The following is an 11,724-nucleotide window of genomic DNA, read 5'->3' on the forward strand; positions in this document are numbered from 1 at the left end:
TGTCGTTTCTTTGTTAAATTGCTGGTGATTTAAGGGATATTCCTGTGTTCAGGAGGAACGCTACCTTCTGTTTAGCATAGGGGGTGCTGGTGATATCTCCTCTTGCAGCGGCTACGGTTCGCCGATAGGGACAATCAAACGCCTTCAGAAGTATATTCCCAACTGACTTCTGCCGATGAAAAATGTAATCTAGTGTGAAGTTACATGTGCATATAACGATCAATTCATAACTTGCTGTATAGAGAGACGGAACGAAATGCGTTTATACATAATGTATGCCTATAGGCTACTATATAATCTCTATATAATCTAATTATATGCCTGACATTTTGGATCAAGGTTTCCTACATAATTTACTCTCATGACGTGTTTTCGACACGTGTATTATTATTGTCCTAGTGCATATTATTATAGGCAGTATTACAGTCTATAATTATCATTGATCCTTTTCGACTGATGTGGAATTAGAGTGACCGTGTGTACGAGCGAGGTTATAGTCCATCGCAGTCCTACCCCTTGCATAAATGAATCGACAATACTACTAAAAACGAATTTGTCTATGTTTTAGTTGGAACATGTCTGGGTGGATTATAACTCATGCCCCACCCACCCTCCTCCCTCCGGTCGTCCCGGAGGTTGCTCGACGCATCTTCCAGCTCCCATCCATCCTCCTCCTCCGCCCTTATTGGGACACAGACACGCGCGTCTGGCCCTTCCATACCTGACTTGTCGTTTCGGTGATGTTTTGTCTTTCGCCTCACACAGCTGTGTTTTGGTGTTCACTTGGGATTCGCCCGTTCTAAGCGGACATTATGATTTATAAATGAACGTAGAAGCGGTATTGTAAAAACTTCCTCAACACAGTGCGGGCTGAAGTGGGAACTCGATCGTGCGACAGCGTCCACTGCCGGGTTCCACACAGGGTCCTCTTTAGGGGAGGGGGAATTGTTGCCACCTGCCGTTGCGTCTTGCATGACCATCTCAAAGGTAAGTTTGCCGAGTTTTGATTTATTGGAAATATGCATCATGTGCATGTTAAACCACGTAAGGGTTGGTTGTGGTGTCATTTAGCCTGCTCGTTTGAAATATACATATGCCCTATTGGACTTTTCCGCGTGGTTGGGACCGGTCGCCGGTGCCATGCGGTTCTCCAGACGCCAGACACGTCCCGGGGCAAAACGTTTCCTTATCCAAAGAGAACTATAGGCGGAACTCGGTGCTTATGTTTTGAAGTTGGTCCAGTCGGTCGTTGCAAACAACAGTTTGGATCATCTCTGGTTGTTTCTGGCCCAGAACAGATGTTTGACGCTTTAGCGATTCGTTGCTTTTCTCTCTAGTTTGACTAGAGACAATGTGAAGAAGACTAATGCATACTTAGTTATAGTTGTTGTACCGAATGAATCTGCAAACCCGCACAGTATACAGAGTAGCCCTATACTGAGACAAAACAATATTAAACGAGCCGTGCTTGGTGAATATATCGTCTTGTCACTATCGAGCACCGCCGAGGTGAAATACCATCAGCTCATCTCGCTAAGTACACCTGTCATGTAGTTTATGTTGAACAGTTGCCAAGCTAAGCATTATCTTAACCAACCTTCAAGGCGTCCATCTGCTGTCCAGGACACCTTCCCGCCATGAGTCAGGCAAACGGAACAGCAGGTGAAGGGAGGCCCATTAGGTGTGTGCATGTGTGTGTGCGTGTGTGTGTATAAAGTGTGCCTCTGTTTTAATTCTTCCTCTGCTGGAGTTAAAATCGTTTCTGCATCGTTATGTAAAGCCCTAAACACACAAGCCCATATCTAGGGCATATTCTTATGAGGAATACCATCATATGACCGAGATTCAGAATTCACACACCCAGGCTGTGATGTTTATTCACTCATCCATTCAGTTATGTATTAACTGTATTATGCCATGATGGAGATCAAAGATGCTTTTTAAGCACTATTCATATCATATTTGATCATGTATGTCAATGTTTGCTATACAACTGCATTATAAGCTGATGTTTGCCACACAAACGGCAGTGTACCTATACATAAGCGGCTAAATAAATGGAGGGTTTGTGAGCTATGTGAAAGCTATCTGTTCGGTACAGCCACAGGCTACGTAACTCGAAACTAGGGAGTCCAGGTGCTGCTTTGGAATGAAGGTGTGACTTTTGGCGAGGAAGACCCGTGCCTCAGGACTAGCAGATAGCAATGTGCAGAGAGGTCTAGGAGGAGCAGACGTTATGAAGCCTTGTAGATCCAATGCTGAACAATAAAGACTACTTCCTATCACTAATTTTGTGGAGAAATGTGTTATACAATTCACCAAATGTTAAATCAGTTGATACTCCCATTGACCTATCCAAAAGGAAGTCGTTGCTTTGCTATTTACTAGACCTGAAGCGATTCTAAGTGATGTTTGATTAATAAACTCATAAATAAATTCAGGAAAAAGGTGTAACTCATAAAGGTCCTTGCTTGCCCTCTGCCTGAGAAAACACCCAGCTATAGAATGTCGGCCAACCCCGACTCAGCACGCCAACAGCCATCAACGGCTGTGAATGACTGGCCCTACGTGGGCGAGCAATATCGAAACTAGAACCCTGTTGACTGGAAATATAAATGCCATAGCCCCTCTTAAACCATCCTTGCTGCCTAGTTAGGTTTACTCTTCAGTCATTTAGCAGACACTTTTGCCCAATGAAACGGTTGGGTTTGTAGATACGTTACTTAAGAAGTAGGCGAGGGCATCTTGCTCAGGGATGGCTACGGGTAGACTCACACAACCTTTCAGCTGGGAGTCCAACACCCTAAACATGCTAGACGTGTAGCTGCTCTGAAAGGCCTAAGGCCAAATTACCCTTCTGTGTCAGCAAGGGAAGATCCTCAAAGTTCCACGTCCCTACCTGTACCCGCCCCTATTGCTGCTTGCTTACGTACACAAAGACCGGCAGAGGTGAGCAACACGTCGCCTGTCCCTGCAGAGGTTTGCGGTGTCTCAGAACAGGTGGGGTGGGTTGACAGCTCCCTAATAAAAACAGTCTATTGATCACACACATAGGTCGTAAAAACGCTGGAAAAAGTGGGGCTTGTCCAACATGAGCAAGGCCGAAACAACAATAATTAACATACAGATTCATACGACTTTAATAGCACTCTTAATTGTATGTGTGTGCATGCACATGCGTGAGTGCGTGCACGTGCAGTACTAAACGTCTTTCAGCAATAAGTTATTTAATAACTGGTTTATATTGTGATAACGTGTGTTATCTTAAAACAGATGTATTGTATGTACATGTATTCCTTCCTTTAGTCAAACAGACTCTGTCCCTTGATTATTGTTTTTTTATCACAATTTAACAATGGGTGTTACAATTCTATATTTTTTCCTAGTAACGCTAGTGTCGATTAGTGTGAGCTTACCCCCCTGAAAGATTTATAGAAAATATATTTGTACCAAAAATAATAAATAAGGAAATCCATAATCATATTATTAAGCCCAGGCATTAGGAAGCAATCTGTGAGTAGATGTTGAGGATAACTATTATGTACTCATCGTAACAACCTAACATTGAGGAAATCCTAAAATGCTCTTATGCAACTGTCCCAGCCTTCATGTAACAGAGCGATAAAAGCTTTTGTGACGCCACCTATTGTGGTTTAAAGACATGGTTAACATGCTCTCCTCTGAACAAGCACCTGCTTTCTCCCATTGTGTCAGTAATAATTTTGATTGCCGTGTGTTGCCTTTTACTGTATAACTTAACAAACTGTTTGAAAATAACAACTCCACCTGGCTTCATGTAGTCAAAGGCCTCTCACTCTCAGTCACTTTCTATCCTTATTGTATCTCACTCTGTCTCCCTCTCTCTCTTTTCTCATTCTTTCTGTCGCTCTCTATCCCTCTCCCTTATTGTTATTGTCTGTCTGTCTGTCTGTCTGTCTGTCTGTCTGTCTGTCTGTCTGTCTGTCTGTCTGTCTGTCTGTCTGTCTGTCTGTCTGTCTGTCTGTCTGTCTGTCTGTCTGTCTGTCTGTCTGTCTGTCTGTCTCACTCACTCACTCACTCACTCACTCACTCACTCACTCACTCACTCACTCACTCACTCACTCTCTCTCTCTCTCTCTCTCTCTCTCTCTCTCTCTCTCTCTCTCTCTCTCTCTCTCTCTCTCTCTCTCTCTCTCTCTCTCTCTCTCTCTCTCTCTCTCTCTCTCTCTCTCTCTCTCTCTCTCTCTCTCTCTCTCTCTCTCTCTCTCTCTCTGTGGTTGGGATATTGTACCGTATGTTGATGACGTGACAGCTGTCTGACTGTTCAGGATTAACTGATGTTGGGGGCGGGCTCTAAGGGAATTACTCAAAAATGAAGTGATTTTGGCAACCTTTGAAATAATAATGCCCATATACAATTGAAGATTGTGTGTGCAAAATCATGGATGAAATGTTGTTTTTGTTGGTAAGCAACCTTGGCATCGCTTTGGCCGCATCACTACCGGGACACCCTGTCAAGGTTTATCCTTCACATATTGGCCATGTTACACAATGCATTGGGTTGTCATGGTTTCCATTGTTTCAAAAAGGTTTACCCACACAACTCACCATTAGCTGTTAGGTGCATATGGTCTATCAGGATAAGCCTAGTGGAGCCTCGTGTAGCTCAGCTCTTCAGAAGAGCCCTGATGACCATTAGCCTGATGGGTCAGGACAAAGCTGATTCATAATTCATTTAGCCGAGGTTGGGCCTCCTCTTCCTATGTGGACGCTGTCCTCCCTATCGACCTGGTAGTCCTGCCCAGACCTCGCTGTAATGGAGCACTTTAGGAAGATGGACTACTACCTGACATTGGCAAGGCTTTCTGCATCGATTGTTGTTTATCTTTTTTCTTATTTTTTTTCCCTTTTTCCTTTCCCCAAACGGTTTTGTTTGGAAAAAGTCAAGGTTTCAAAGTGACCTTCAAATCGGTGCTGCAAACAACACAGAAGCAGTGCCAGTAGCGCAGAGAGTTACAGGACAGGGAGGACAGTCGAGGTAGTTACGCACATAAACAACTCGGTGTCACCGCATTAAGCTACAAGCGTGCCGAGTGTGCCAAAACACACTGGGTGGCGTATCACAACCTGCTAATACTGTTAGCTAATGAGGGTTATCAGATTAGCAGCGGTATTAATCTGCTTGATGTAGGGCGTGTGCTGGGTGAAGATGGCTCCCACGTAACAATACGCTATTGTTGCTTTTGTGTTGAGAGTGGCTGAAATTATAGCTTTGACTTAGCTTTGTGATGCAGCTAGCTGGCTGCCTTTAGCGGATGTTTCTCATGACAAAATGGATGTGGACAGGTTTAAGTGGGATCCTCATGGCCTGTTGTTATCTTTGGTGGTCGCTCTCATGTCTATGAATAATTAATCCCCTTTCAATTAGTTTTTTACTGAATATTTATTATTGATGCACCGCATGGAATATTCAAATAAAGTCAACATTTCTACATGAATGGGTGTGATTTATAGGTCTTTGCTGTATCATAAATGCTATATTTTATTTTGTAAATAATCAAAATAGTGATTGTGGTGAACATTAGTGATTTTAGATGCAACAAAATTGAGAAGAATAGTGAGTAAACAATGGTGCTATTTCAACCTTCAGGAAACATCAAAGATTGATCTAATTTCGCTTGCATCATTGTCAGTGGTCAGTTGGCATAATTGTGCAACATTTAACCAAATTTTCTTTGATATTTCTATGTTTAACCTCCTATCTTCTTTCCTTCCTTAAAGTTAACTTTAGAAATACATATTTTTCATGGCGGAGGGAAGATTTACTCTTACTTTCACACACCAACCTTTTAAGTCTATTATAATGCCCTGGTAATTCGAAGCATTATAAGTATAACATAATCTCTCTCTCTTTCTCTCTTTCTCTCTCTCTGTCTCTCTCTCTCTCTACTTCCATTATATCATTTATGTGTAATCCGACCCCGTCATCTCTAATGTGTCGTTGGTTTGGCCCTCCTCTTAGCGAATAAAGGCATTGATTTGGGCTTCAGTTGGACATGGCTGGCTGGTATTTTGTACTGAAGTGGTAGTTTTTTGTGTGTGCACATACAGAGTAAATAGATTAATATAGAGCAGAGGATAACGTCATAACAGAGTTTGTTTAAGTAGGGCTGAAACCATTTTGCTTTCACTCAGTCCTAATAGTTATGTCACAGAACCACAGACATGACATTTCTTGGCTGGTCCTCATAAGCTACTGTACAGATGCCAATATTGATTTATCATGACGCTATCCTGTCACGATGACAACAGTGCTAATTTTTCATTGAAGGACTATAATATAGTTTATTTATTTATACCATAGCCGTGGTCGATAGATGCTACCCGGCATTTAAACATAGTTTGAACCGTTTGTAGGATAGGTTGACGGCAAATTTCACATTACTAACCTCATTCTACCAGACCGTGGTAGAGTAGGGACTCTCTCCAGAGAGAAGGACAGGGATGGGGTTTGGTTTGGTTATGATATACTCTAACCTCTCACCACAGTCAGCTGGGTCAGAACCAAACACATATTTCAGTAACAAAGATAGACAATTTGCATGTTTTTCCCCCTCTGGCCATGAATCATCCTCATTCCTGTTTGAATATGTTGATTTGAGTAATTTAGCATCGTTGGGATGAGACGGGCATCCCTTTTTAGTATCTGGAGGCTCTGTGTTCTTATTTTAGATCAAAGGGTTGCGTTAGTCTGTTAATTATGGACCCTTAATGGCCTGAACGTGTTGCAGTCCTGTTTGGTTTAGGCTCATGGTCTGCTGTTGGCTCCTTACCTTGGTGGTGGATACTTACTGTTTTACCTTTGTTTATACCTTTTATACATTGATGTACATTGCGGAAAGAATAATCTGGTTGAAGTGGTTCATTCCCAGCCAAAAAAGGTCCTGGGTTCGATCCCCAATGTTCCTGAGCAAGATGCCCTCACCCCCAATTATATAAACCTGTATCTGAATGCACAGTAAGTCACGCTGGAAAAGCGTCTGATAAATAACTAGATCCATAAGGGTACAGGTTTTATTCATACTCTGGGATGTGGGCGTGTTCTCTTGGTTCCTCTGTTCCTTGTGTTTCAGGTGGTTCTGGGAAAAAAATCCCAACATGTTTCCTATTTTATTTTTATTTAAATGCTGTCAAGAATTTGAACCCGAAGAATTTGGCAATCCAGGTTTCTCTTCTTTCAATATGTGTTCTGAATTAGTCCCTCTTTGTTTCTTTATTTATATGGTTGATTAACTTCTTGTGTTCCCATAGTTTATTCTTAACAGATGTGTAACATGTGGGTTGGACATGTAAGGTGTATGTTTTGGTTAATACTGGAAAAGGTGTGTGTCAGTGTGTGTGTTTGAGGCTGCGTGCGTTTCTGTCTGCATACGGGCATATGTACGTTTTTCTATGCATGTACACATGCCTTGTTCGTATTGCATTGCCCATTAATATCTTAAAAAAACTCAAAACTTTAGATTTACTGGCTGTGAAATCCACCACCAGTCGGCTGCCAAAGCTGTTGCAGAGGCAGGCCTTTGATGTCATCCAATGAGAAAAGTGTCACATCCTCATGCTTAATGTTGACCTTTTCTGGAGTCAGCCCTGGAGGAATGAGGTAACGCTGCACAGACACACAGAAATATCTGCTGAAATATCTGCTTCATCAGAGTTCAGAGCAACCACTACCTCAGTTACCTAAAAAATGCAATGTCAGGTTGTCCTAAGTATACATTTTTTTGCACCCTCAAGGTTATCTTTGTTATTATTTTATTCAATGGATATTTATTTAGCTCATTTCACCTCATCTCTTTGTTTCTCTACTTGCTGGGTTCTCTGATATTTCATAGATAGAAACCTCATTGTCACATTGTTTGTACTGGTGGTGTGCTCTTAAGATTTATAGTCTGTCTAGAGCGTGTGTGTGTGTGTGTGTGTGTGTGTGTCTGTCTGTCTGTCTGTCTGTTTATATCTGCGTGTCTGTGTGTGTGTAGCATTCAGACTCGAGTTAAGGCAAGTAAAGACATACTGCAAGCCTGGTGGCTTGCGTCAGTGTACTTTGGTCCCAGCCTGGCCTGTTAAGACACATAAACCAGATAATTATCTCCTTCCTCATTGTTCTCCTGATGGATTTATTCAATATGCACTTCACCATGGCTCCATTCAAACTCATGTGTTTCCACTGGCTACAAGTCTAGCTATCGGAACTATAGTAGAACAGGCTCTCCTTGGCCCTCTAATTCAATCATTAACAGAGTTTATTATTAAGGTTTCTGATTCACATTTTGCTTTTTTTATTCCAGGCTTTAGTTTTAAATCTTTAACTTCTTGGATTTGTGTTTAAGGTTTTTGATCCATGTTTTTGAATTCAGCTCTTTATAATCCCATTTTTAGAAATCTGTTTTCGATATTATTTTCCAGATTCTTTGTATCAAGCAATGTGAATCAAGATGCCCAGATGGTTCTGTACCAGGTGGTTGGTTATTTACTGGTGCTTCACCAGGGATGGAGTCAATAGGTTATCTCTGTCTAAAGCAGTGTGGCCTTCTGCACCGTAAAGTAACAGGCAAACATAGGGCCAGGTAAACTAATCCCTCTTTAATTGAGTTGAGTACATCAGACTTACACACACACACATGGTCAAAACCACAGTTATTGATGGGGTTAACTCAAACGTTGGATTGCCCTTGTCGCTGAAACCAGGTGTTTTAAAAACAGCCAGCCTGCTAATCACCAATGATACGTTCTAGCAGGGGGGAGGAAGGGCACAGGCCATTAGGGACCTGTGGTGTCAAAGCTTCTGGCCCGGTTTCTCACAGTCAGCTAGTCATTAGCCTGGGGTGCCTGATCTGTCATTACCGAACACATCGATCTTCAGATCTTTGGAAAAGGGCCCCGGTTTACGACGTAACAACGTTGTGTTTTCATGAACATAATGCTTATTTACCGTTCTAGACTTCTGGACTTGGAGACGACGCTGTTGACTTGTTCTTGTAAATGACTGTTCTGTCTGTGACATTTGAACTTGAGGACACTAGTGGCTAGGACGATGGGTCTAGCCGACTCCAGTTCTTTCGGTCCGTTTGATGTCTGTCAGCGGTCCACGGTGACGAGAAGATGCGCATTGCGCTGCCTGCCTTTAAGGCTGTTTGTGGTTCCCACGGGGCCCTCAGCACTGATGACTGCTCTCAATGGTTCCTTCTGTTCTTTTTGTCAGGTTTATTATTACGCTGAAATACAACAATCATAATTTATATGTCCATTGCCATTCTTTTTGTGTCCATTACAATCGTTTTAGGTGTGTGTTTGTGTTAAACGTAAACACAAGGACATATTTGGTGCAGATGTATAATTTTTGTTTATTTTATATTATATTCATACATTTGAAAGGGTTTCTTATACCTGTGTGTGTGTGTGAGTGTGTTTCTGTTCAGAGGGAATTATATCCGTTTCAGGTTTGCTTCACAAATATGCACTCATGCACGTTCTGGACGAACCCTAATGGATCCATCTCCCTGATCCCCACTCCTCGCTTCAGCATGTGTCCACCAGCTGTCACTGATCAGCTGTTCCCTCTCTGATGGCCCTCATATCGATCTGTTAGACTGCACACCTCACCGCAAGCACATAAACAAACACACACACACACGAACGCAGACGCACTTAGCCCCCTAGTGCTGATGTGCCATGATTGCGTAGCGTAACTTTCAGCGTGAAGCTGCTTCGACCCGGCCCCAGTATTATTTAATTAGCTTTCCGCTAGTGCTATGAGTGTGCACACATTGTGAAGTATGTAGCCTCCTGGTGCTACGGGGTAACAGGCCGAAGAGCTTCAGGGGTCACGATTGCTGAGCTGTTTCACAGAGGAGAACCAAGTCCTCATCCTGCCACCCGTGTAGCCTGTGGTTGTTCCTTTTTATGGAAATGTTTTGTTTGTTGTGGTGCGGACTCGGAGTGGTTTGTTGACTCAGTATGCCTCTATCGTAGCGGAGTAGGTAGAGGAAGGCAAAAGGAGAGTGAATGGCTGTAGGACTCCATTCAAAGTTGGGGTGAAAGCAGGACAAAATGGATCGAGAGCTTTAGTTGTCACAGCTCTCCCACTCCGTCCCTCTATCTCTAAGGAAGAGTCAGGAATTCTGATTGAGCAAACCCTGTGGAGGAGTGACGGGAGGGAGCGGCACTCCGGGAAGAGGGAGGGTGTGATTACCTGTCTCTCTCTCTCTCTCTCTCTCTCTCTCTCTCTCTCTCTCTCTCTCTCTCTCTCTATCTCTCTCTCTCTCTCTCTCGCTCGCTTGCTCGCTCTCTCTCTCTCTCTCTCTCCCTCTCTCTCTCTCTCTCTCTCTCTCTCTCTCTCTCTCTCTCTCTCTATCTCTATCTCTATCTCTCTCTCTCTCGCTCTATCTCTCTCGCTCTATCTCTCTCGCTCTCTCTCTCTCTCAACCTCTCGGCACCACCCTTTTTAAGGAGTGTACACACTCATGTATGCTTCCCTGCCTTTTCAAGCACACACACACACACACACACACACAGACACACACACACGTACAGCACCTTTAAAACAAACACACACACACACACACACACACACACACACACACACACACACACACACACACACACACACACACACACACACACACACACACACACACACACACCGACCCACGCAAACACACACTCACACCCACACACAAACACATACAGAGGCAGTCTCCCGGTCTGTAGTATTGGATCTGAATGTAGTGCGTTCAGTGTTATTGTAGGCTAGCCTGTGGTTCAGGCCACTCTGCTTGGGATCCCCAGAGAGCCGCGTTCGGCCACTTGTTGGAGTCAAAGTTCAGCCCTAAGAGCGGGATCTGTACTCTGTGGAGGAGCCGGCGATCACACCACTCTGCTACCACTCGGGGGGGATAAGGTGATTTTGTGTTCTTGTCTGTCGGTCTCTCTGTCGGTCTGCCACCGCAACACAGTAGACAGGGTAAGTACTAACCCCATCACACAGGCGTCTGTCTCAACAATGTCTCTCTCTCTCTCTCTCTCTCTCTCTCTCTCTCTCTCTCTCTCTCTCTCTCGCTCTCTCTCTCGCTCTCTCTCTCGCTCTCTCTCTCTTTCTTTTCTCTCGTTGTATCTGATTGTAAGGACTTCATTCCTAGTTTCGCTTTAGTGGTAAACTGCAGGGATACTACAGGTACATGCATGTAGGATTACCTCTGTCCCGAGGCCTGGAAAATCGGACACGCGTGTGTTTGTGTGTGTCGTGTGCGTGTCGTGTTTGTGTGTGTGTCTATTGGGCGTGTGGAAGAGCGTCGTTTAGAGTTACCATTGAATGGAGAATGCTTGCTTGAAATATGTAGATGTTCACAGAATTAGTATTTCCATTCAATTCCCCATTCCACACTTGTAGTTTGGAAGTGTACATATTCCAATAGTTAAATGTACTTATTCCAATAATTCCCCAATATGGAATATAAAGATATGTATTAGAAAATGTACGAGACAGCTTGTGTTGTAATCAATAAAAGTATTGTGATAGATAGATAGGGAAGCCTTGAGTTGCTATCAGTGCACCTTTGCCCCTGAGTGGGTGAAACTGTGTTTGTGTAGTCTCTTTGAGCCGAGGTAGCCTAGTTTCTCTCTGTGTCTACATTGTAAACTCTAAGAGGATACTCCCAATTCTAATACCGGGGTTTTGCTCAACTTTTT

At 43.3% G+C, this 11,724-nt stretch overlaps 1 protein-coding gene across 3 annotated transcripts in view; it reads left to right on the forward strand.

Annotated features, from left to right (window-relative positions):
* Positions 1-656: 656 nt before the first annotated feature.
* The window catches only part of coro2aa (coronin 2Aa), a 30,838-nt gene continuing 19,770 nt past the window's right edge, over positions 657-11,724 (forward strand). Inside the window, exon 1 of one of the 3 annotated variants that reach the window (XM_030352258.1) lies at positions 657-987. In XM_030352258.1, coding sequence (XP_030208118.1) covers positions 973-987 — 15 coding nt within the window. In that variant the 5' untranslated portion in view covers positions 657-972. Of the gene's footprint in view, positions 988-10,621; positions 11,000-11,724 lie in introns of those variants that run through there. The other 2 variants (XM_030352259.1, XM_030352260.1) reach the window with 2 other exon arrangements.

The sequence above is a fragment of the Gadus morhua genome, chromosome 3, assembly GCF_902167405.1.
Source record: "Gadus morhua chromosome 3, gadMor3.0, whole genome shotgun sequence".
In the NCBI taxonomy this organism is placed as follows: domain Eukaryota; kingdom Metazoa; phylum Chordata; class Actinopteri; order Gadiformes; family Gadidae; genus Gadus; species Gadus morhua.